The following is a 25,536-nucleotide window of genomic DNA, read 5'->3' on the forward strand; positions in this document are numbered from 1 at the left end:
TTTCCCAGAAAATTTAAGGTTGCAGTGGAACATAAGCATTTGTGCATTGTTGATAAAGGCTAGAATAGTACAACTGGAGAGAAATTTAGTCTTTATCCACATTTAATGATGTATCTCTTTAACGCGAAATCTATCGTGGCAATATAGTCTAAGGAAAACATGGTAAAAGTTATGGCTGTACTAAATGCATTTTAGCTTCCCATTTCTAAGGAGCACAATAAATGCTTTTATATGTTCTAAAGTTAAAAAGTATTTGTTTGGTAAAGATGAGGGCCACATCTGGTGGTAGGAAAATCACTGAGTTAGCAACTAGCGAGAAAAGGCCATCAAAGAGCAGAAAGATCTGGCAGACCACCCTCTCAAGTCACTGAAGGGCTCCCGTCTGAGGTTAACAGGAATCTCACCTGTGGAGGTTTCAAAGAGGATGGTCCCCAAGGGAGTGGCTCTATCAGGCGGTGTAGTTTGTTGGAGTGGGTATGACCTCGTTGGAGGAAGAGTGTCACTGCTGCAGCGGGCTTGGAGGTTTCCTATGCTCAGGATACCGCCCAGTGAGTCAGTTGACTTCCTGTTGCCAACCAGTTAAGATGTAGGAAACTTGGCTCCTTCTCCGGCACCCATGTCTGCCTGCGCGCCACCATGTAACACCGTATAAGCCATGTAACTAAGTGTACCTTGCACTTTATGTATTATATATACATTTCATTATATGTTTTAGATTAAGTGAAATAATTATGTCTATTTCTTCATCACTTCCCCTCTCTGTTGGAACGTAGGATTCATGAAAGCAAGTCTTGATTGGTCTTGTTTCATGGTGTAGCTCGAGCCTTCAAAGCAATCTGGTGAATGCTCAACAAATCCTTGTTGAAGTCATAACTGCACATCCACTAGGAAAACACCAGTGCGTTACTTACATTCTACTGACTTAATGAACATCTCTATTGCATGCAGATAGCAGTTCCCATGCTTCCCTGATAGGTGCTATCTATGGTGGGTGAGGAAGGTTATACAACAAAGCCAAAAAAAATAATCAGCTATGCACATGCATAGGAATTCTGAAATGTAATACTTAGGGACACAGTGGCTTCCAAGTCACAGTGGTGTAGGGAACGAGAGTATATCAGTCTAGGTCACCATTCTGTCTGTGAGTTGCATTGACTCTACAAAGGCTTCTAAGAACTTCCCGAGGAAGAGGTTAGTGTTCTCTGCAAACTGTGTAACCAACGAACTTGGGGCAGTGCCTGCCTACAACGTCAAGAACAAAATCACTTCAGTGGATAAGAACATTTTTAAAGTTGTATGTGTATAGGTGTGTGTCTGTGGACTGTTGTGGTTTTGGTGCCTGAAGAGGACAGAAGAGAGTGTTAGATTTCCTGGGACTGTTGCAAACATCCTATGTTGCTGGAAATCAAACCCAGCTCTCCTGGAAGAACAATCAGTCCTTTGAACTACTGAGCCATCTCTCCACCCTGGACTCACTCTTGAAAGAGAGATTCATACAGCCAATCAGAGATGCAATCTATTTTGTTTCTCATCTGCTTTGAAGGGGATGCGCATCTCTGCATAGCCGTGTGCAAACACAGGGGATCCAACGCTGTTCTCTGGGATTATTTGGTTCTCGAATCCCTCTAGGGTGTCCTCGCCACTCTCAAAGGCAGTTTCTTGTACCAATGGGAAAAGGAAGACGCTGAGATGCAATTTTATCTCCCAACTGAACTTGATTAAATGAGAACTGTTCTAATCAAAAGCGTGAATCCGGGGGCGGGGCAGTGCGATACTGGTAACAGGTTTGAGAGTACTGGGAAGAACAGAGGAAGAAAAGATAAAGTCAACATAGACAAAGAATCCGGCAAGAAGGGAATGGTAGTAAAGCTCATTAAGGCAGAAAATTAGGTGAACAAATTGCCTCACAGACAGCCAAGTGTTAAGCTTATTGCGAGACTGGCAGCGGAAGTGGAAGAAAGCTTTTTGAAAACATTATTTTTATTATTTTAATAATTTATGTAGGAATCATAGTAGCTGCAATCTGTTAGCCAGGAACAATTGCCAGCTGGTATCATCCTGCAGTAGCTATAGAAGGCCGAGCGCAAATATGTTTTTCCTTTTACCTGGAGAGCATTCAGCTTTAGAAAGTTTCAATTCATTTTCTCCAGAATTTGGTGTCTGCCCTCGTAGATAAGGAATTCTGTTTATTGCATGATTTAAGAGCTTTGATTGGGTTTACAACGATTTCTACTGTGGCACTAGAGAGATCACACCTGGGACAGAAAGGGTGTTTACCCAACCACAGTTACCTATTGTTGGAAACGGATTCCTGAGCACACACCTGAATTATCTCTGCAATTGTTCTGAGTCTATGCATTGTTTTTCTTCCAGTTACCTTAAAGAAGTGGTGGCACCCCATCAGTTATTCTAGTGAAAGCAAAAACAACAACCAAAAAGGTTTTGTAGGATTATAATGTTTGTGCACACAGTTATGAGGGCATACATACGGACACATGCGTGACCAGCCACACAGCTGTTGAACACTCTTATGACAGCACATGTACTCATGGACACACACGTGACCAACCACACAGCTGTTGAACACTTATGAGGGCATACGTACTCATGGACACACACGTGACCAGCCACACAGCTGTTGAACACTTATGAGGACATATGTACTCATGGACATACACGTGACCAGCCACACAGCTGTTGAACACTCTTATGACAGCATATGTACTCATGTACACACACGTGACCAACCACACAGCTGTTGAACACTTATGAGGACATACACACTCATGGACACACACGTTACCAGCCACACAGCTATTACGTTTTCCAGTGCTTTCTTCTGAAATTTTCACACATGTCCTGCTTTAGTAACAATACCATCGATTTATGATTGGCACCGTCTTTCCCTTGTTTATCTGGAAGCTACAACTAGACACCATAACATTGCAGGGTAGGAAATTGCTCTGTTTTGCCTAGCGTGCCATGGGGAGAGGGAAAATAACTTAATTGTTCTGTAGCAATTTTGTTGTCTCTTCCTGCCTCCTTCCTCAGAGGGTCTCAAGAGGAAATTATGAGCATTATGAGCTGTGTTGTTGATGATCCATGGGTTTCTTCACTGGAGATTTGCATGTATTTCAGGGTATTACAAGCTTCTAATTTTGACTTTACTTTCGCCTGACTTTTCTTGGTTCGGTTTCCTCATCGCTGAAATGAGAGATTAACCACTTGTGTATAAAGACTCTTCTTAGCTGTGAGGAATAAAGCCATAGTCTAGAAAATATGGTATTTCTCCAATAAAATAGCATGCAAAGGCATAATGACCTTTTACCTGAAGTGAACTATTTCCGTGTGTGTGTGTGCTCTTGTGTGTTTGTGCATGTGGAGGCCAGGGGACAGCTTGGGATGTTCTCCTCAAGTATCGTCCAGTTATTATTTGAGACAGAGACTATCACTGGCCCGGAACTTGCCGAGGAGGCTAAGCAGGCAGGGCAGCAGAGTTCTAGTGATCTGTTTATCTCTTGTCTCTGCTTCCCTAGCAGAGACACCGAGGTTACAAGCACTGAGCATCACATCCTTCCAGCTTTCAAACAAAAAAAATTATAGCTCTGGAAATTGAAACCCAGGAACTTGTGTATGCATTTAATCAGTTATCACCCTAGCCTTAAAAAACAAAACAAAAACAAACAGAAAACTCTGTGTCAAGTTGGTGCATTTAGGAAATATTTTCTGAGTTTATTGTGTTCTTCTTTAGAAGACAAAGGAAAGTAGTGTGGTGTCATTAAGAGGATTCCAAAGTTGCGTGAGAGAAGATAGAGCCCAGAAAGCTGTAGAGAAGCCGACTCATTTTACCCAACACCTTTCTTAGGGATGCAGACCTCCACAGCATCAAGAATGGTAGGGTATGGGTGGCAATTGTTAAAAGTTGAAAACGAGTGGAAGTAGAGGTGGGAAGAACCCCAGCTGTCTAGAACAATAAAAAACAAACAAAACCTCCAATGAGCTGTGTTAGCATTCCCAAAAGAAATCTGGATTTTAACAGGTGGTTGCACACGCAGGCACGGCAAAAGAGGCCAGCGCAGTGCTCAGGAAGAAATAAGACAGGTAGAAAGGCGCGCTGCTGTGAGAGTGTGGGATACCACACCTGGTGGAGATGTCTGTCTGGTAACTAGGAGGGACACGGTTAGCCTAGGCCAGGAATTTACACCGATTGCCCCAAACCACTCTAGCAGGTCCAGGCACTGTGGGTCAGGTCCACTAGTATGATGTGAACTAGTTGGCGTAACCATTCATTATCTGAAAATTGTAATTGGATTCTGGGGTAATTTCAAAATGTACACTTCCGAAAAAACGAAGCTTTTAAAAACATCTGGGGACCGAGGAAGACTCCGCTGTAAATCACAGGCAAGGAGAGTTGGTGCTATGCTTCAACTGGGAAAGGTTAGACCCTATCGTTAAAGAGCTCACTGGGTGTTAGCAGAATGAATTTTAGGAGGTGACCCCTTAAACTGTATTTATAACCTGCGTGGCTGCGTGCTGGACTGGCCTCGTGGGGGAAGAAATGAAGTATGCACCAGACACAGTGCCCTTTACATAGCAGGCGTTTAATGGTTGCTGGTTGAATAAAGTTGTGGCGTTGGACCTGCTAAGTTAATAGTTAAGGAAGGATTGGAACAAACTTGAACACTCAGTTTGAATGTCTTGGGGAGGCAGTAAATGAAGCCTGGAGTCATTCCCATGCTGAGGAGGGACAAGAAACCCCTGTCTCTGTGGGACTTCCTGCCATAGGGTTGTTATTCCTGCAAACAAGACCAGGCAGGTTTCCGTCCACTCTCATACTGAGAAAGCTGCCAGTGTTGCCATTTAGAGAAATCAGATCATCGCTAAAAACGCCCTCCGTGGGGCCTGTTCTCGCCTTTTTGTCAGATCTCCCCGGCTCCAGGCTGAAAGGATTCCCACCCCCAGCTACCTCCCGCGAGCCCCGCAGAGCCGCGGACTCCTCCCCTGGAAACTCCTCCGGGGTTGAGGAAGGCTTTGGCGCATGCTCCGTACCTAGGGCAGGTTTTTTGCTGCGGGTAGCAGGGCTCCTGTCACACCGGCTGGCGGGTTGTGGCGGTGCCAGCCCGCGTGAGCGAGTGTGTGCGCGTTGCCTGCGCCTGCCTGGGCGGGCAGACCCGGAGCAGTAGTGCGATTCGCCCGGGAGGCGGCTCCGCAGAGGCGTCTTTCTCGCCGACGCCGTGAGGCGGCTTTGCAAACTTGCAGCGGGCTCCGGGCAGCCGAGGACCCGCCGGGGAAGGTGCGGGGCGCGGTGCACACGGAGGGCTGGGGCTGCGGGGCCGGGCCGCGCCTTTGCCCTTGGCCGGCGCCTTGGCGAGCTTCATGCAGCCCCCGTGCTCGCTGCCGCCTGCAGCAGCCCGGGGCAGGTCCAGGACCCGAACCCCGCGCTCCAGCGCCTGAGCGTCTGCCAGCCGGCGGCGGGATGTTCCGTGTCGCCTGAGAGCGCCGCGTCCAGGCGCAAGAGGAGCCGGCTCGAGCCAGGCGCCCCGGGAGTCGCGAGAAGCCCTACGCCGCCGCCGGCGCCCGTCTTCCCGGCTCCGCATGTAGGCCCCGGCACCGCAAGCCCCGGAGTGCGGCGGGGCAGCCAGCCAGCCGCGCTCTTCGGCGGCAGGGGCATGGAGGAGCGGCGGGCTCCGAGCCGCGCCCCGGAGTCCCTGAAACTTCCGAGCAGGCGCCCAATCGCGCCTCTGCCGCCGCCGCCACCGCCACCTCACCTGCCGGCTTGAGAGCGGGACCATGGATGAAAGGTTCAACAAGTGGCTGCTGACGCCGGTGCTCACTCTCCTCTTCGTGGTCATCATGTACCAGTACGTGTCCCCTTCCTGCACCAGCTCCTGCACCAACTTCGGGGAGCAGCCCCGTGTTGGGGAGGCCCGCCCGCCCGCCGCTCCGAGTCCTGCTCAGCGGGCTCAGGCGCCCCCCGATGAGTGGGAGCGGCGGCCCCAGCTGCCTCCACCACCCCGGGGACCCCCTGAGGGGCCTCAAGGGGTCGCGGCTCCAGAGGATGAGGATGAGGATCCCGGGGACCCCGGGGAAGAAGAGGAGGAAGAGGAGGAGGAGCCCGATCCCGAGGCGCCCGAAAACGGCTCCCTGCCCCGGTTCGTGCCGCGCTTCAACTTCACCCTGAAGGACCTGACCCGCTTCGTGGACTTCAACATCAAAGGGCGCGACGTGATAGTGTTTCTACACATCCAAAAGACGGGGGGCACCACGTTCGGCCGGCACCTGGTGAAGAATATTCGCCTGGAGCAGCCGTGTAGCTGCAAAGCTGGCCAGAAAAAGTGCACCTGCCACCGGCCGGGAAAGAAGGAGACCTGGCTCTTCTCCCGCTTCTCCACCGGCTGGAGCTGCGGGCTGCACGCCGACTGGACCGAGCTCACCAACTGCGTGCCGGCCATCATGGAGAAGAAGGATTGTCCCCGAAACCATAGCCACACCAGGTACCGTGCCTGTCCCATATGGCTGCTGTCTATTGCCTGAGACTCCCCTTCCCCGCCCCCAGTCCCGAACCCTCCAGTCCCTGTGCTGTTTGCTTCCTTTGCTGTTTGGCAGCGGTTTCCAGAGAGTGGGACAGAGGATTTGGGTGAAGGATAAAGACGTCTGGATACCGCAGGGGTCTTGAGCTGGTTCCTTCCCCATGCTCCATTGCTTCTTGCCATCCTCTGTCACCTTCAGACGTGTCCAGAGCCATCCCGGTGTGCGTTTTGCCCAGTGCCTAGCACTCTGATGTGATGTGGAGCGGGCACTCCAGAATAACTATGGAATAGCCAGGGTGTCCAAGGTCCGGGTTGGACCAGCGAGGTCGAATTGTGAACTTAAATTATATGGTGGAAACCCAAAGCAAAGGCTAGCTGGGAGGGCAGACACAAAACATGAGTTTTTCAGGAATGGGGAAGCCGGAGTATATAATCCCCTCATAAGTGGCTTGTGGTGGCTGCTTGCCAGCTCAGAAAACAATCTTTTATGATGCCGTTTTGGAGATACACGTGCAAATATGCGCTCCGCTGTGATAACCCTAATTCTGGAGATGGTCTTTGTTGCTGGGCAGTGCCAGGATTTGGACTCATGCTGTTCTCAGCAAGATTTCCACTCTTCCCCTTAAGCCATTCCAACAGCTCACCCCACCATTCTTTGTTAAATGCCTACTGTGTGCCTGGGCGTGTGCCCAGTGGATACAAAGACTGAGCCCTTTGCTGTCAAGAGGGAATGCTAGCCGGCTAGCACAGGAAGGCAGCTGAGGGTTGAGGAAGTTTGCAAGCTTAGGTGCCACCCTTTGAGCAATGCCCAGGGTTAAGAATATGGTCAGATGCTCTTCTGCCCAGTCCTGTCTGGAGATTTGTCTGACGTGCTCAAGGGAATAAAATACTGCAAGTTCAGAACACTAGCTTATTGAAGTTTTGAATCTCAAAGGTTTCAAACAGTTTGGTGTAAGGAAGCAGGAAATGAAACACTCAGCTAGATGTGGGGCTCTCAGATAGCTTTTTGCATTTGACATTATGGGAAAGCTTCATTTACAGGAAGCTACCCAGATTTTGAAATTTGCCACTACTAAAGCATCTAATTCCACTTCATTTTTCCCAGAATGAGTGTTCTTGCATCATGGTACTTTTTTTTTTAATTTTACTCTTGCAGTTTATTAAATACTGTCCTTGATGCTCCTTTTTGTTTGACGGGAATTGGTCAGAATACGAAACCGGTGGCCCTCTCCTTGTAGTTTGTCTGAAGGACTTTGCACCTGTAAATATTTTAATAGTGCATTATTTTTGAGACTGCCATTGTGTTTTAGCTTAAAACTTTTAAAGTATTACATTTGCTCTTCCTACCGCAAAGCACAGTTACTTCAGTGAGACTGTCTTTGCTCTACGTCCTTCCACGGTGTGCCCTTTTAGTAGATAATACAGATTCCTGGTTGGTCCCAAAGAGTTTGTGAGCTGGTTTCATTGCTTCCGTTCCAGTAAAACCGAGTCTTTTATGATCACATCAAATCAAATTCAGTGAGTGTTAGTATTTAAAAACAAAACAAAACAACGTCCTAGTGGATAGATCCATGAAGATGAGAAATACAAAGTCATTGGGTTTCACTGAGTAAAGAGATGGTCCTGTTGTTAGTGACCCACGCAGGCCACACGTCGTGAGGTCTTCCCTTCTAGAGGAGATGCACCCCATCTCTCTACTTCCCGGCAGGAAAATTCCACCGTGACCATGTAAACATATGCTTTCTATCAAAACAAATGACATTCTCAGTTTAGCAATGGATCAAAAACGTTCATTTCTTTTTGCACTAGGAGTTATCAGATGATCAATTATGTTGTACCAATTTGTTTTTCTCTAATTTTTAAATGTAATATTTTATGTTGCATTGTAGAACCTTCTTATTTCTTCCCCCCCTCTCTCTCCTTCTCCCCAGTGAGTTTCTTTTCTTCATAGATACTGTAGGAAGGAATATCTGTGATATATGTGAAGGGCCCTGCATCAAAAGCTATAGGGGAGGAATTGAAGAGATGTTAATAGTAGCATCTTGCTAGCTGAGAAGATTGAATTAGTTGTCTGTCATTGTAATGGCTGTGTACAGCATTCTACAGTCAACAAGATCAGCCTGGATAATGGAGGCTACATTTCCACAATGCAAAATGGCAGATAATCTATTGGCACATAATGGGAACAAGGTTCTACTTCAAATAGGGCTGACTCTAAGCAAAATTGAGAAGGAGCTCCTGTTGGTTTTATTTCCCTAGGCTCTCTGCTCCTGGTCCCCTGTTGGCAGCTCCTCCCATTTCTCTTAAGGATCAATGCCCTTGTAGATCACATAATTGGTAAATGCAAGACTCTGGAGTTGGAAGAACATGGATCGTGAATGATGTGTGTACTAAGAGTAAATTACACTCTTTTCAGAGCCGGAGTCTCACATTTTCCCCACTTTATAATGTAAATAAAATTAGGATGCTCCTTATAGGTGTTTTGAGAACTAAATGAGCTAATCAATGGAACATGCTTTGCATAGTATATATATATATATATATATATATATATATTACAGCATACTGGTATATAATGCTTTATATTCAATAGCTGTGTGTGTGGTAAGTGGATAGTGAGAGAGGAGGGAGGGACACTCAGGCTAGAGACAGAAGAGAGAAAGCCAGCCCTGAGAGAACATGGGGGAATTGAAGGATGCTTCATACGGATTTCGGAGGCTCAGGAAGGGGCACGACCTTGCGATATCACAAAGGTGAACTTTGACTACAGACAGTGGTTGAGATGAGATTGGAAACCAACAGGAAAATGATTTGTCTATATCACTTTTTTAATAACCATTTTCCAAGGATTCCTTCTTTTGTGTGTGGTGTTTTGTTCCTCTCACTAGTTTTTCAGTAGGTTGTCCTATCTCACTGTCTTCTCTGTGTTCTTTTTTAGAGAGAGAGAGAGAGAGAGAGAGAGAGAGAGAGAGAGAGAGGCGCTAGTTGTCGGGAGGCTAAGCATTTGGGGAGCGCTTGGGGAGGTCAGAGGACAACCTCACGTGTGGGTCCTTGTCCTCCACCTTGCTTGAGGCCCATATCTTAATAGCAGATGTTTATACCAGGCTAAAGGAGCTGTGAGTTATTGAAGACTCTCCTGTCTCTGCCTTCCATCTCACCCCGGGAATACTGGAACTACAGCCATGGTGTTTGGGTTCTGAATGAAGCCCTCATGCTTCTGTGGTGAACCCTTTGCCACTGAGCCTTCTCCCTAGCCTGGGTTCCTTTATTTTATGTTTTCTCCTCTTTCTATAACCCAAGCTTTAGGGGAATTCTTTATACCAATATTGAGTGCGGATGGAATCATAATATTTTATACTAAAATAAAAAAGATAAAAACCACTGAAAAGAAAACTTATGTCCACAATTTTGATGAACATGCTAACACTAAAAAGGTGAGATGGTGTTACTGAAGTTTCCCTTGGGAATTCATATCTTCGTGTGGCCATCATATTCCATGTCCTAACTTCTGTGACTTCTCTGATCATATATCATGGTGACAAGTGTCCTAATTACCTACCTCTAGTATGTCAGGTGCTCTGATATTAATGGGAACGTGTTTTGAACAGTGCTGATCTTGTGTGAGCCAGCCTGTTAGGAAAGGTAGCTTTAACCTGGGTGAGCGGGTATCATTGTCTTTCTCAGACAATGCTAGAAGATACTCTTGCATAGCCTTCTGTAGGATGAGGAGGGGATTTTTTTTTCCCCCATTTTGACTCATGTTCCATTGATCCTATTGGGATGGCTGATTTCCTATGGATTTGGTACTACACAGGACTCTGTGCTGCTAGTGATATAAACCTACTTCTAGTGGGGCCTGCTGACTTACGTAAGTATACAACAGAGCAGGAGAGTGGAGGTGGTTTCAGCTAAGACTGGAGACATGGGCTCCTTCTCCCCACATTCCTGTGCCTGTCTGTTCTAGAAAGGACCTTAACACATGAGACGGGAAAATGACTTTCATGTCTCAATACTGCACAGGGAAACAGGGAAGCAGGCCTTCACTGTGCTCCCATTTGTAATCTTAGAGAGATGAACTCAGGTTCATTTCAGTGTGATGCTTGTGTCTTTTTTAGGCACTGTGGTCAGAATGATGAGGTTCTTTGACTCACTTTGTATAGTGTGTGTGTGTGTGTGTGTGTGTGTGTGTGTGAGAGAGAGAGAGAGAGAGAGAGAGAGAGAGAGAGAGAGAGGCGGGGGGGCTAGGATGCAGTGCCCGTTTGGACCCCAGGACCTTCAACGGTGTCAAGCACAGCTGCTAATAAATGAGAGAGAAATGAGCCTCCAGCCATCTTCTTTGCATGCTACTGAAGGAATGCTTTTAAGTAAATGATAATTTGTCTTGATTAATATCTGATTGATATATCTTTATTGATAACTGAAAGCTATATTCACAGTAACTGAAGGCATTGGTAATTACTGAGAACATGGAAAAAAAATAAGGATAAAGATCAAAGTTGCTTTCAGTACTCAAAAGAAGAAGATGTGGAAGGTGAACGGGCCTGGTATCAACCCTGAACGTAGAACCAGGTTGAGATTTGGTGGGGTTTCAGTTTGAGAATGAGCCTCACAAAATGTGAAGCTGTCTCCAGTCAGTATGGACTCTTCTGTGAGGTGGGGTGGCCCTCAGCAGCAGGCACTTTAGTGGTGCCCGACTCACCATTGACGAAGATGAAACTCCTTCCTGAGAAAAGACAGCCTGGATGGCCTTTTACTGGAAGAATCCCGAGTCAATTGAAGCTGAATTTAGGGAGTCTTCTCCCAACCCTAGCATGTGAACAGAAAGAACAGCCAAGATCATACATGAATCAGCTCTCTCTCTAGCATTCATAAATATTTCTACAGGGAAACTTCGGTTGTGTACAAGCAGGGAGAAGAGATTGCTCTGCTCTGCACATTCCGAGCTCAAAGCAGCAGGACCTTGTAATGACATTGTTTCCTTAACAAATACTGAAAGATTAGATGAGAAGACACAACGTAACTCATCCTTCAACAATCAAACAAATAGAACCACTTTAAGCCCCATGCCACTTTGCCTTTAGACAGCACACTAAAATATATGATTCTAGACCATTGTAGCCTGTGCTGCAATAGAAATTAGTTTATCCTCTCTTGTAGTTAAAAATGCTGGGCTGCCAAGAAGGTTAACTTTTCCCCACAAGGTTTGTGTGCGCTTAACACTAAAGAGATATGGTTTGTTCTGTCGACACGTTGCATCTGCTTACTTGCTCGTGACAAGCAAGGTCCCTCAAAGTATCACAACTGCCTCAAACCACCAATATTTCTGTGAGTCAGGAAGAGGTTAAATGCATTTGGGTTTCTAAATAGTGAAGGTGTTTAATACTAACAAATGATGTATTCTACTACCTTCTCGTGCTGGTTACTCTGGGTAGGGGGACGGAACCTTAGAGAGACAGAACTTAGAGAAACAGAACTTTAGAGAAACAGAAATGTTTGATAATTAGAAACCAGGTAAATTTAGCCAGCAATGTGGTTTTGCTTAGCCTCAGACTCTTCTATGATTCCCCAAAGCTAATTATTATTATCACTTTGACTAAAGACAATCAGAGTCTTAAGGCATTTGAAAACTACTTTTGCTTGATAATGGATTAATAATTTGAGACTGTCAAACCCTAACGTGACTTTAAGAGTTACAAAATGTATTATTGGGTAGGGCTAATATGACATTAATTGAATAGGAAACTCTTATTTATGTATTTTATAATAATCCATTACCTTGTGTCAGAATTTGCTGGATGTTGGCTGTCATGGATAAATTCTCTGTTGATTTTAATTGGCTAATGGTACTTTATATCACTTATAGCTGAGCATTTAACAATATGTTGAGAAATGTACTCAAATGTTGTTATCTTAGAGTGTTCTTGGTTTTTAATCTGCCTGTGGTACATACCGTTGCTCTTTAAAACACGCATGAAGTGCTTAGCACAGAGATTGACCCATAGACCATGCTCAGTAAATGCCTGCTTTTAGATTGCCTTTAATAATTATAGCGTAATTGACAAGATTGTGGCGCTTTAGAAAATTATTGGACACTTTCCTTCATGACTGTTATTTTGGGTGTAAATTCAACTTGTTAGCAGTTGAGATCCACCACAAACAAGGCACTACATCTGATTTTATCCAAGAGAAAAGAAAAAGTAAAAAAGGTAAGGTTTATTGTATTATTTCAATAAGATTCTCTTCTTAGACTAAGAGATATCAGCTATTCTTTTGGGAATACACAGATACATTAAATTTTGGAAAGGTTATTTTATTATACATTTTTAACATAGAAAAAAAATATCAGATTGAGCTGAGGGGATGGGTGGAGGACAGAAGTCTACATCATCTTAGGCATATTTGGACTTATGGTTACTACTGGTAAACCAGATGGCAGAGTTTGAGTTGGATCGGTCTGGTTGGAAAATGTGATGTTGGGGGCCGATGGAAGAGATAATGAGTCAGGTAAACATCCCCAAGAGAAATTGGAGGAATCCCATGACAAACTTCGTAGTGACAGAAAACAACGCTGTCCCCTGATTTCTGAATATAATTAAAACTGAAGAGTTGGATTCCAAAGTCAAACTCTGGGGATTTTAGGCTCACTCAGTCTCTTGTTATGGGACCTTGGGTTATCAGTCCCTTGCTCCGTGTCTGTTTCCTTTCTGGGAAAGGAGCGTGGCAAGAGTGTTATAACTTACATTATAATCTAGGCATTAGCAACCTATGTGGTGTCCGTAGAAAAGAGTTAGGAAGTCATATATATGGTTAGCCATTATGGTCTCTCGGGACTTGTCATATGCAGACAGCCTGTACCGGGTAAAGGTAAGATAGAAGCTATGCTCTTCTTTTGGAATCTAAATAATACAGAAGTTAACAGATAAACTGTAATACAAAAGAAATGGCTGTAGAAGATAAAAAGTAAATGTTGATTCATCTGGTACTAGGGACACTCAGTGGGTACTTAGTTAAATGGAAAAGTGAAGTATTTTCCCCCAAGCATACTGGTTTTTTTTCTAATGGGAAATTAATGAAACAGCAATAAAATGTTTAAACATACACAATTAAATTCATACATGAAAAAGTCCTGCAGTGAAATTGAATTAGTTGCCTGTGGCACATAAATATTTTTAGTTCACTGCTATTATTAATATCTACCCATGCTTTTATTGGTAAGTACTGTCGTTTGTTTGAAGAACCCTTCATCTAGCACTGTGGATATAGGTTGGGCTGTGCATTCGAATTTCTTTATAATCACAGGATGTCACGAATGTCAATCACCTTGACTTCCCTGGTATTTATTCATTAGATTTACAGAGCATTCTTCCAAAGAATTCAAGACTCTGGGTATGTAGTTACAAACCTGTCTGATGGACCACAATTAGAAACCTGCAGGATTTTTGCAGTTTATGTCTATAGCGAAAGCCGATGTAGGAAGAAGAGCAAACTCAGTCTTAAACAGTTAGATTGTAATGTGCAGATGGCAGTCTGGGGAGAAGACTCCTATATTTCAGTAAAGAGCATGCGAGGGAGGAGAAAACAGAGTGGTGCTGTGGACTGTCAGTTTCGACAGAGGCGAAGAAAGACCGAAGTGACCGAGGTGAATGAACCCAAAGAGAACTGAACCAGAAGGAGGCAACGCTGGGAGAAGACAGAACTTGGTTATGCATGCAGTGGCTCAGTCTCCTTTGTGTGTTTGAAAGATGCTTTCGGCCACCCGACAGGCTGTCTGTTTTGGAGAAGAAGTATATTGAATGTTGCTGCTATGTATTTACTAATAAATGCCTTCTCTTTTGTGGCATGCTGCAGTCTTTTTCTGGTTTTATTAGTGTGGGTTCTGGCACCGACTGGGATTTTAAAGGCGTATGTCATAGAGGTACAGGCCGGGATAAGAGAACAGACATTGGATCTCCAGGTGCCTTTTGATAAGGAAGGGAGACCGTCAGTCCAACTGGATAGCAGCTGGATAGGAAGAAGCAATGGGGAGATGTAGTTATTGTATCTATTGTATGCTGGTGGCTAACAGGAGATACTGTCTCAGTTGGGGAAACCCAAGAAGAGGTGTGTTGATAAGAACTGTTTGTAGAAATCTCCTCCAGCTGCAACTGTGGACCTAATTGAGGCAGAGAGAAAGAAAGAGTTGGGAGGATATGTCCTGAACACTTTCTCCTCTTAACTGTCTGTCTGTTTCCATTGTCTTCCACTGAGTGACTCTCTTTGGAAGCTAAAAGGCAGGGAACTGGTTAGTTGATCTATTTCATGGACTCCAGTGAGACAGAGCAGGATGGAAGTAAACTCTGAGTTGCAGGGATGGAAAGGCTGAATCTGGAGGGCGACTGACACAGTGCCAAATAATTGGAGGCTTCTTCACCATTTTATGGATGCCCTGTTCTTGTCAACAAACGAGAGGAGGAACAGAAAACTGTATTGCAGAAGATTCTTCTCTGCACAGAATGCAGTATTGACCGAAGGAACGGTGAAAGTAGAAAAGGCTTCTTCCAGAAAGGAAAGTCACTACAGGGACGTTGGCTGCATCAAAAACATCATGCTATTTTGGATGTTTGTCACCAGAACGCACCTGAGCCAGCTGGTTAATAGTGACAGATTTGGGCTGTTAGATCCGTGTTAGGGTGCACAGTAGACGATGCATATTTTATATCACATCTATGTGCAGCGTCTTATATATTTGGAGTTATAGAGCAATATTAGTTAAAGCGTGATAAGCGGTGTGCCAAAGTGACTGTAGTCTGCAAAATCGTGTTTATGAGATTGAATGCTCACTGTTGCTTAGACCGTGTCACAAACATTAAGAATCTTCAGAGTAACATTTATGAGCAATAGTTCTATGAAACTCTAGAGAGAGAGAGAGAGAGAGAGAGAGAGAGAAGGGGAAGGGGAGGAGAAGAGGAAGAAGTGGAGGAAAAGAGAGAGAAGTAGAAATACTATCATTTGAAATTATCTAAATGTATTTACTTTTAATTTTGAAAGACTTTTGAAATATAGCTATATGTATTTGCAGAAGGCTTGGTATTCTTTAAAGTATACATGCCAGATATTTCTATGCAGAATATTGTAACGTATTTATATTTATGTGGGAGTAGCTATGGGTAAAGTCCAAAACACTTGGAAGTGTCCTGTGTAATGGGACAAAAGATGCTTGAAGGAAGGAAGAGGGCTGAGGAGGGTCATGGGACATGAAGGGTGAAAAGGTGAATACTAGGGGTGGGAGGGCACCTACAGGGATGGAGCTGGGCATATGATCGTGTGTGTGTGTGTGTGTGTATGAGTGTGAGTGTATGAGTGTGTGAGAGAGTGTGTGAGTATGTGTGAGTGTGTGTGTGTGTGTGAGTGTATGAGTGTGTATGTGAGTGAGTGCATTGAGCGTGTTGAGTGTGTGAGCGTATGTGTATTGAGTGTGTGTGAGTGTGTGGTATCAACTAAAGCTAACTAAGTAAGAAATGCGATTAAGGAAACCTGTTACTTTGTATTCTAATTAAAAAATAAAATTATCCTAGCATTAAATGCTGGAAGGTTTTTAAATAAAATTAGTAGGCACAAGAAACAAAAAAGCATATAGTTACTGCTTTGCTCCTGAGAGTCAGATGCTGTGAGTGAACTGTTGATGTTTATAGGTGGCAAAGCAATACCCAATGAAATATCCACACATCCCCACTGGGACCCATGTTGTTCTCCTACCCACAGGAAGGGATGATGAGTCGTCCATGGAGAGCGGATCTATTATTCCTCTGTTGACCCATCCCCTTGTGTTCTCTCTAGTTCATTGCTTTAGGACGCAGCTAAGTCTGAGCAAATTGGAAATAAGATCGTGCTCAGGCCTTACTGTGTGAAGCTTCTGATCGTGGTAGAATTGCCTTGGGAAGCGGCTTGTGCTGGCTAAGTACCTTGTTGAACTGGATTTAAGTCCAGCTATTTAAAAGGTCTGAGGGGTTGAGGGGCGGGGGGAGTGGAGCAGGAAAGTACTGAAAGAGGCTACTGGAAATGGGAGAGCATCTTGGGGTTAGGAAATCTCCCAGGAATCTATAAGGATGATCCCAACTAAGACCAGCAGATTCTAGCAATAGCAGATACATAACCTGAACTGGCCATCTCCTGTAACCAGACTGGATGCCTAGCCCAATGATCGCCAGAGAGGCCTCATCCAACAACTGATAGAAACAGGATGTGGAGACCCACAGCCAAATATTATGTGGAGGTCAGGGAACCTTGTGTAAGAGAGGGAGGAAGGATTGTAGGAGCTGGAGGGGTCAGGGGTATACAAGAAAACCCACAGAATCAACTAACCTGAGCTCATAGGGGAGCCTGCATGGCACTGACCTGGGCCATCTGCATGTATGTGACAGTTGTGCAGCTTGGTCTTCCTGTGGGACTCCTAGTAATGGGAGTAGGTGCTGTCTCTGACACTTCCATGGACTTTTGGGACACTGTACCTCATTGTGGATTGCCTTGCCCCGTCTTAATACACGGGGAAGTGCTTAGTCTTACTGCATCTTGATATGCCATGTTTTCTTGATACTCACGGGAGACCTGCCCTTTCCTGAACAGAATCAGAGAGGGAGTGGATTGGGAGGTGGGAACAGAGGGGGCTAAGGGGAGTAACTTGGAGGAGTGAAGGGAGGGAAAACTAAGGCCCAGATGTAAAATATAAATAAATAAATATTTAAAAATCTGAGCAAGGTGCTGAGGTCTGTTTCTTCCTCACATAGCCTCACTGTTCCTTATTAAACTGTCCACACACAATGAAAGAGGTGAATTAGCGGTCATCTCATTTTTAAGTTTTTGTATGTTTGCTTGAGCAAGGTCTCCCTGCATGGCCTCGGGTGGCCTTTTCCCACTGTGTGGCCCAGAATGGCCTTCAGCTCACCGTCCCCCTGCCTCTGGCTCTAGTGCTGAGATGACAGGAATGTCCCACGTCTGAATCTCTAATACTTTGATTATGATTTCTCTATCGCTGTTTCCCATGGTGTATATAAAAGTCATTTGGTTAGGAAAACTTTTAACAACCCGGAGAAATTTAGGTGCATTGGCAGTATTGCGTTTATTTATTAACCTCAAATATTTGCGACTATCAAGGTACATTGTTTGTGTCTTGCATTTAGGCTGAAGCCTAAAACACTGCTGCAGATAAATCTCTTTGCTTTGAAGGTTTTATTCTCCAAGTTCCTTATGTGTGCTATAAAGAATAATTAATATAATGAAAAAATCAATATTTTATATAAATTATTTAAGCTTTACTACCATTGTAATTTTCTCTTCAACACCTATTGATCTGTAACAATTCATTTGTTAATTTCTCTCTGCTAAGATATTCATTGTGTTAGGTCTGTAGTAGTGCTGGCCCTGCACTTTCACAAGCAAGTCATGAATTATTAATGATACATGGAATTAGTTAACTTACTGTGAGTGGCCTGAGATGGAAACAGGCTGTGGGAAGCTTGGAGACGCTTTCCTGTAGGAGGTGCGTATTGGCCCATGACTGCTAGTATTTAAATTCTCTAAGTATGTTGTTTGCTGGGTCAGAATATCTTTTCTCTCTCTCTTTCTTTCTTTCTTTCTTTCTTGTCCTGGGGCTAGAACCCATGGCCTTTCCCATGCTGGACATAATGCTTGGTGACCGAGTTGTGCCACCAGCTCTTGCCCTTCTTATCGCTCCCTTCCTTCCTCCCATATTTTGCTCACTCTCTCTTCTCCCTTTTCTCCCTTAAATTTAACAGTTTTACATATGAATGGAGTCCAGCACAGTATTTTAATTTGTGCTTACAGTATATACCAACTAACTTCGCCCAGTTCTCAACTTCTGTTGTTCATTATTCTATACTCGGATTGACTTCTCTCCTCCCACTCCCCTACACTCCTTTTCATCCCTTTCCATGTATGTGTGTGTGTGTGTGTGTGTGTGTGCTTGTGTGTATATGTTTGTGTATATGTGTGTGTGGGAGTGTGTATGTGTTGCATATATGTGTGTGTGTGAAAGTGTGTATATATGTCTATAGAAGTTATGTGTATCTGCTTGTGCATGCGTGTGTATTTGAGTGTTGTGAGTGTGTATGTGTGAGTGTGTATGGGTGAGTTTGAAAGGGTCTCCTCCCTGATTATTTATTGTTATGGACCGGGTGTTACTGAATCATATTTTGACAGTCCCAATGGAACCACCTCAGAGAGTTGAAACAGTCTGAGACCCTTTGCCACTCCAAGAGAGTTACGTTGCAGAAATCAAACTCTTCCGTGGGACTTTTACACTGTGGAACTTAGATTGGTGAGAGAGAACAGTATCTCGCAAAGAGCTGCAAATCAACAACCAGGGTGTTAACTTGATCTTCCCCATGCTCTTCCTGACTTATGTGTATTAACCCCTTCTGGTCAGAGTCTCCCAAGAACGATGATTTTGTGTCCTTCTGAGCCTAGAGCAGTGCCTGGCACAAATAACTGTCAACTAAGTGGTGAATGAAGTAATAGAGGAGCAAAAGTCAGCAAGTGTCATCTTATTCAGCAGATGATTAGGCCATTGGGTAAGCATGAGCTTCCTTCCCAGTTGCTGTGAGTTAAAAAAATGGATATAGAAGTACTTAAGGAATAAAGTATTGGACAAATTTAAATTTACATGTATGGTGGAAGTCTTTTAATATGAAATAGAAAAGGAAGAGAAGTTGGGTTTTGGAAAGGCAATGAATATATTATTCAGCTTTTATAGAGTTTCAGAAACCAGGAACAACAGAGATAAAGTGAAAAGTGTGAAAATAGACATTTCGCTCTGACTTGTTAAAGGAATGGCCAGATTCCTTTGAAACAGGAAATAACATGACAGAAAGGGCTGATCTAAACGCACGCTTTCATTTAGACCCCGGGGAACGTCTCTCAGCCCCAGAGATTTGGTGCAGACCAGGTTTAGAGATGGTTTTGTTTTCCTCCGTTGTCTTGCCTTTGTGAGGAAATGATTCTAAAATTGGTCTGTTAAGATTTATTTTACGTGTGATGTGTGTGAGTGTGTTCGTATGTGAGTGTGTGTATGTGTGAGTATATGTAACTGTGTATGTGAGAATGTATGTGTGTGTATGTATGAGTGTATGTGTGTGTATGTATGTGTGTGAGTGTGTGTATGTATGAGTGTATGTGAGTGTGTATGTGTGTGTATGTATGTGTGTGAGTGTGTAAATGTGAGTGAGTATATGTGTGTTTGAGTGTGTGTGTGTGTGAGTGTGCCTGTGAGTGTATATGTGTGAGTGTATGTATATGTGTATTTGCACACATTTGTGCATGTGTGTGGTGAGTGCAGGTGCCTGTAGAAGTCAGAATAATTTGTCAGATCCCCTGGAATTAGATTTACAGGTGGTGCTGAGCTGTGAGTGCTGGGAACTAAACTTGTGTCTTCAGTAAGAGCAGCACTCTTAACTGCTGAGCTTTCTTTTCTCTCCACCCCTATACAACTGACCCCCGTGATCCCCGGAGCCTTGGTTGTGGGAATTGTGTTGTGGAATCTGCTGGGACTGGGAAGCAACTCTGCATTTTGATCAGATGTGGTTTTCCGTAATGGTCTCCCACTGCTAAGAGAATTTTCCTTGATGAGTGGGAAGAAGCACTCTTATCTGTGGCTAGAAGAACAGGTATTTAGAATGTAGATGAGGATTATGCCACTTTAGTAAAGTAGTGGTTGTGCAATCTTCTCCAAGATTCATGACATCACTAGACCTGCATGGTTAGCTAGGTTTCTGATACCGGGCATGACTGTCCTCTTGCTGAGTGGGTCATATATCCAACTAGAGAGCTGTGGGTTATTGTCAAGGTATTTCTGCCATTACTGTACCCTAGCTTCCACAGGTGGGAAACAACCAGCAGTCCTATCCAGCTTTGATGCCTGTGAGCCACAGCAAAGACAAGCACGCCACGATAACTCTAAGCACTTTCTTCAATGGCCTCTTCGATATCACTATCCTTTGTTTGCTTAATCACCTTTAAAGTAGATACCAGACAACTGGAGACAGCTTCTATGCTCCTGGGAAGGCTAAAATGAGGAAGGAAAGTCATTTTTTTTATTGAAATAAAGGATCTGGCCCATGTTTTCAGCCCCCTTTCTGTTTGTCTTTCTGACACACCCTGATGCTCCCTGTGTATATAATACATGGTATTCTATGGCTTGTGTTTCCAAGGATCTTTGAATATAAATCTCTCTCCCTTCATAATGGCCATTATCAAATTTGAATCAGCAAATTCAGTTAATTTCAGGCATGTAAGTAATAGAATGTGTGTTTCAAAAGACTGTGCTGTGGGACAATGGTCTTTTATCCTGTCACTTGAATTATCTTAATAAAACGCTGATTGGCCAGTAGCCAGGCAGGAAGTATAGGTGGAGTGACCAGGCAGGAAGTAGAGGTGGGACAATGAGAACAGGAGAATTCTGGGAAGAGGAAAGCTCAGTCTACAGTCCTCATCCAGACACAGAGGAGGCAAGATGTGAGTGCCTCGCTGAAAAAGGTACCAAGCCATGTGGCTAACCCAGACAAGAATTATGGGCTAATATAAGTTATAAGAGTTGATAAGAAGCCTGAGCTAATAGGCCAACCAGTTTATAATTACTGTAGACCTCTGTGTATTTCTTTGGGACCGAACGGCTATAGTACTGGGTGGGACAGAAACCCCTGTCAAGAGTGGAAATCAATGATTGGACCTCAAGAACAAGGCCAGGTAGAGGTCAGGTCTCGGGTTAGTTCATTCGTGTCCTTACACCTGTGACCAGGATTATGGATTGATGGAGGACAGTGAATTGGGACTGGGTCTTTAAGTCAGATGTTCTAGACTGTTGGAGGAGGGAAAGGAAGGTGGAGAGGGAGGAAAACTGAAGTGGAAAACCTGACCCAGCTGGTTCTTTGCAAGAAATTTTATAGCCGTAGACTGATTTTAGCTTAAATTTGTTTTCTTTCTCTAGCTGGCCCCAGAGGACTGACTAACTCATTTCTGATCGTATAGAGCCCAGCATCCGGCACTGTAGAGGAGTCTTGGTCCTGGGTCTCAGGGAATAAAATCAGTTATATAAGTTGCAGGCAAAAACCATTTAAAAATGATTATATTTCAAGATATTTAAGTCAATTTCTGGCATTGTAATTTGAACTTTTTGTAAAAGTCCCAAAAGGAATGCTTAAGAAAATGAGTGTAAATGTTTATAGCAATGAACAAGAAAGAAAGCAAAAAACTTGAGTTAGCTGAAGAGAGAGGGGGTAATATTACATTGAAAGTAGGGTGGTGTATATAGACGGCTTTGTCCATGTGCTGGGCTGAAGAGATTAATTTTGATTTAATGTGAAATTTAGATTTCAAAAATGTAAGCAGTAGAGTCATTGCTAAGTCCTGTCTATAACTATTATGACGCAGCCCTCTTCAAGAGGAGAAGCTTAAACTCATCCCTTTACCCCAAATATTGACTTTCATGAAATGACTTCAACAAGCATGCACCTGAAGGGACAGGATACTGCATCCGATACCATGTTGTAAGGTGACTGTGCCTTTCACACTTGTCTCCTGGTCTCTGTGTCCGTTTGTCCCTTTCTTTTTCTGGTGCTGTGCCACTAGTCCCGTGGGTAAAGGCCAAATCTAACGTGTGCTCTAGAAGACAATAGAAGTATCATTCCTCATTTAAAAATCAGAATTCTGATCTGTTTAGCTTTGCAGGACAGTGGGAAGGAAAAGGTAAAGAGAAGAAACGGGATTTAAAATAAAAAAAAGAAACAAGTTATGAGTAGGAAGTTATAGAAAATGAATAGCACTCTGTAGAGAAGGGCAAAAAGATCCTTGTATTTTTTCTTTTGTATTTCTTTTTAAATTGTTTTTATTGTGCTCTACATTTTCTCTGCTCTCCTTCCTCCCCTCTCCCTTTATACCCTTTCCTGTGACCTCAATACTCAGGAGATATCTTGTATTTTTCTCCTTTCTATTTAGATCCACATATGTCTCTTTTAAGGTCCTCTTCATTGTCTAGGTTGTCTGAGGTTGTGGACTGTAGGTTGGTTTTCTTTGCTTTATGTCTAAAAGTCACTTGTGAGTAAGTACATATGATATTTGTCTTTCTGTGTCTGGGTTACCTCACTCAATATGATGTTTTTTAGATCCGTCCATTTGCCCGCAAATTTCAAGATGTCATTATTTTTACTGCTGTAAAAAATGGACCACGTTTTCTTTCTCCATTCTTTGATTAAGGGGCATCTAGGTTGTTTCTAGGTTCTGACTATTATGAATAATGTTGCTATGAACACAGTTGAGCACATGCCCTTGTAGTATGACTGAGCATCCTTTGGGTATATTCCCAAAAGTGGTATTGCTGGGTTTTGAGGTAGATTGTTTCCTAATTTTCTTAGAAATTGCCACATTGATTTCCAAAGTGGCTGTGCAACTTGCACTTCCCACTAGCAATAGAGGAGTGTTCCCCTTATTCCGCATCCTCTCCAACATAAGCTGTCTTTAGTGTTTTTAATCTTGGCCATTCTGACAGGTTGCTAGGTGCTTTTAAGTGGTTCTAAGGATTGAACTTGGGTTTTCATGCTTGTATGTCAAGTACTTTTCTGGCAGAGCTTTCTCTCCAGTCCTGGATAGCATTTCTTTATCAATTCATTCTAAGATATCAGTTTTAAATCAGGTTAGATTAGCTTTCCACCTTTCCCAATGGATCAGTGGATCTCATTGTGTGGGGGCAGGAGGATCCACCAGATACTAGATAACTGAACGGGACAAAACCCAGCCCCTGGGAAGTCTACCCAGGATGGAACTGAGTGCTCATAGAATTTCACTGGGTGCATAGGATTCCAGGTTATTGAAGAGGTCAGAGGACAGCGTAGTGTCAAACAAGATGTTCACAAAGCTTGACACATACCTTCTATTGTGCTGGACAAGAAACAACTATATTTTATTCAGTATTATGGACAAAATAATAAAACCTTCCTTAAGTTTTATGCATTGGTTCCAAAGATACCAAGCCTCTATTATCTAGATGTCTCCCACTTGAGAGAGAATTTTATCTCTGGTGTTGCTGAATGTGTAAGACTTTTACAGCAGGCAGATGATGCCACAGGAAATATTGGATGTGATCTGGAAAACACTATGATGAATCAAGATGTGAGTAGATGGGTTCTGAGAAGCTGGGTTTTCCTAAGGAGGTAAATCACATTCATAAAGCAGTGTTAGAATACTTCAGATTGCCCGTGGCTTTGATGGGATGGCTCAGGAGAAGGACGTAAGTACATTAACAGATTCCAAAAGGTGGCAAATTGCTTGTGCAGAATGGATAATATTCACAGATGTCATCTAAAGCTTTATTGTCTACACTTGGAGATATTCTTACATTTGTCCAGGATCTGCTCTGGAGACGTACTGGAGGCAGATCCATAAGTGACGCTGATGCTACTGACCTTAGATATCACTAAAGTCATGAGAGACCAAGGAAGGCTGAGAAATGAAGAATAAAAATGGTCCAGGAGATCTGGGACAGGAGTATGTGGATGGTAGAGTGTGCACCACAGCTAGTGGAGATCCGGGGCAGGAGTGTGTGGATGGTAGGGTGTGCACCACAGCTAGTGGAGATCTGGGGCAGGAGTGTGTGGATGGTAGTGTATACCACAGGTAGTGGAGATCCGGGACAGGAGTGTGTGGATGGTAGAGTGTGCGCCACAGCTAGTGGAGATCCGGGGCAGGAGTGTGTGGATGGTACAGTGTGCACCACAGCTAGTGGTTATTGGGTCCTGTGCAAATGCTCGATGATGTGAATCCCCATGCACCTGGAGATGATAAGGCCCGGCTGATGGAAGTTTCCCTTCTTCACGTGGGAGAATGATATGAGCACCTGGCTGATACGTAGCATTTGCAGTGTGGAGATGCTTGGCACTGCACTGGCCTTGGAGATCAAAAACCATCCCAGATAGCGTGCTTTTCTCAAGGTGATTTTAATGTGCAGTGTGTGTTATAGAGCAGAGGCAGAGAGGGAAGATAGAAGAGGACAGAGCAGAGTCTTTCTAGATGTATTGGCCACAGTTTTCATTGCTATGACCATATAAGATACAACTTGAGATGGGATAGGCAGCAAAGAGCATAGCATCAGCATGGAGACCTGAGTTCATCCCCAGAACTGTGCTGTAGAGCGCGACAATCCTGCAATCTCAGCACTCGAGGCAGGGACAGAGGGTGTCTGGAGTTTGCTGACTCGTTAAATCCAGGTGCAATGAGAAACCCTGTTTCAGAAACAAGGAGAAAAAGCCATGGAGGAAGATACATGATGTCATCCTCCTGCCTCCACAGTCACGTGTATTTGTGTACATGCACACACAAATACACACATACACACTGCACACAACTGATACATACACACATGCACACACACTGCTACACACATACACACAGATACACTCATGATACACAGATACACACGTTGATACACAATACACACTGATATACACATGCACACACATACATGCACACACACAGATACACACATGCACACACAGATACACACATGCACACACATACACTCATCCACACACACAGATACACACATGCACACACAGATACACTCATGCACACACACTGATACACACATGTACACACACTGATACAGCATGCACACATAGATACACTCATGCACACACAGATACACACATGCACACACACTGATACATTATGCACACACACTGATACATTATGCACACACACTGATACACACATGCACACACACAGATACACACATGCACACACAGATACACTCATGCACACACACTGATACACTATGCACACACACTGATACAGCATGCGCACATAGATACACTCATGCACACACACACTGATACACACATGCACACACAGATACACTCATGCACACACAGATACACACATGCACACACACAGATGCACTCATGCACACACACAGATACACACATGCACACACACTGATACACTCATGCACACACACAGATACACA

General features: G+C 43.9%; 1 protein-coding gene across 1 annotated transcript in view; it reads left to right on the forward strand.

Annotated features, from left to right (window-relative positions):
• Positions 1-5,079: 5,079 nt before the first annotated feature.
• Hs6st3 (heparan sulfate 6-O-sulfotransferase 3) overlaps positions 5,080-25,536 on the forward strand; it is a 649,239-nt gene continuing 628,782 nt past the window's right edge. Inside the window, exon 1 of the mRNA XM_041666459.1 lies at positions 5,080-6,494. Coding sequence (XP_041522393.1) covers positions 5,791-6,494 — 704 coding nt within the window. The 5' untranslated portion in view covers positions 5,080-5,790. The remainder of the gene's footprint in view (positions 6,495-25,536) is intronic.

Source organism: Microtus oregoni, unplaced genomic scaffold, assembly GCF_018167655.1.
Source record: "Microtus oregoni isolate MIOR12 unplaced genomic scaffold, Mior012 000001F_ref0000356, whole genome shotgun sequence".
NCBI classification, from domain to species: Eukaryota; Metazoa; Chordata; class Mammalia; order Rodentia; family Cricetidae; genus Microtus; species Microtus oregoni.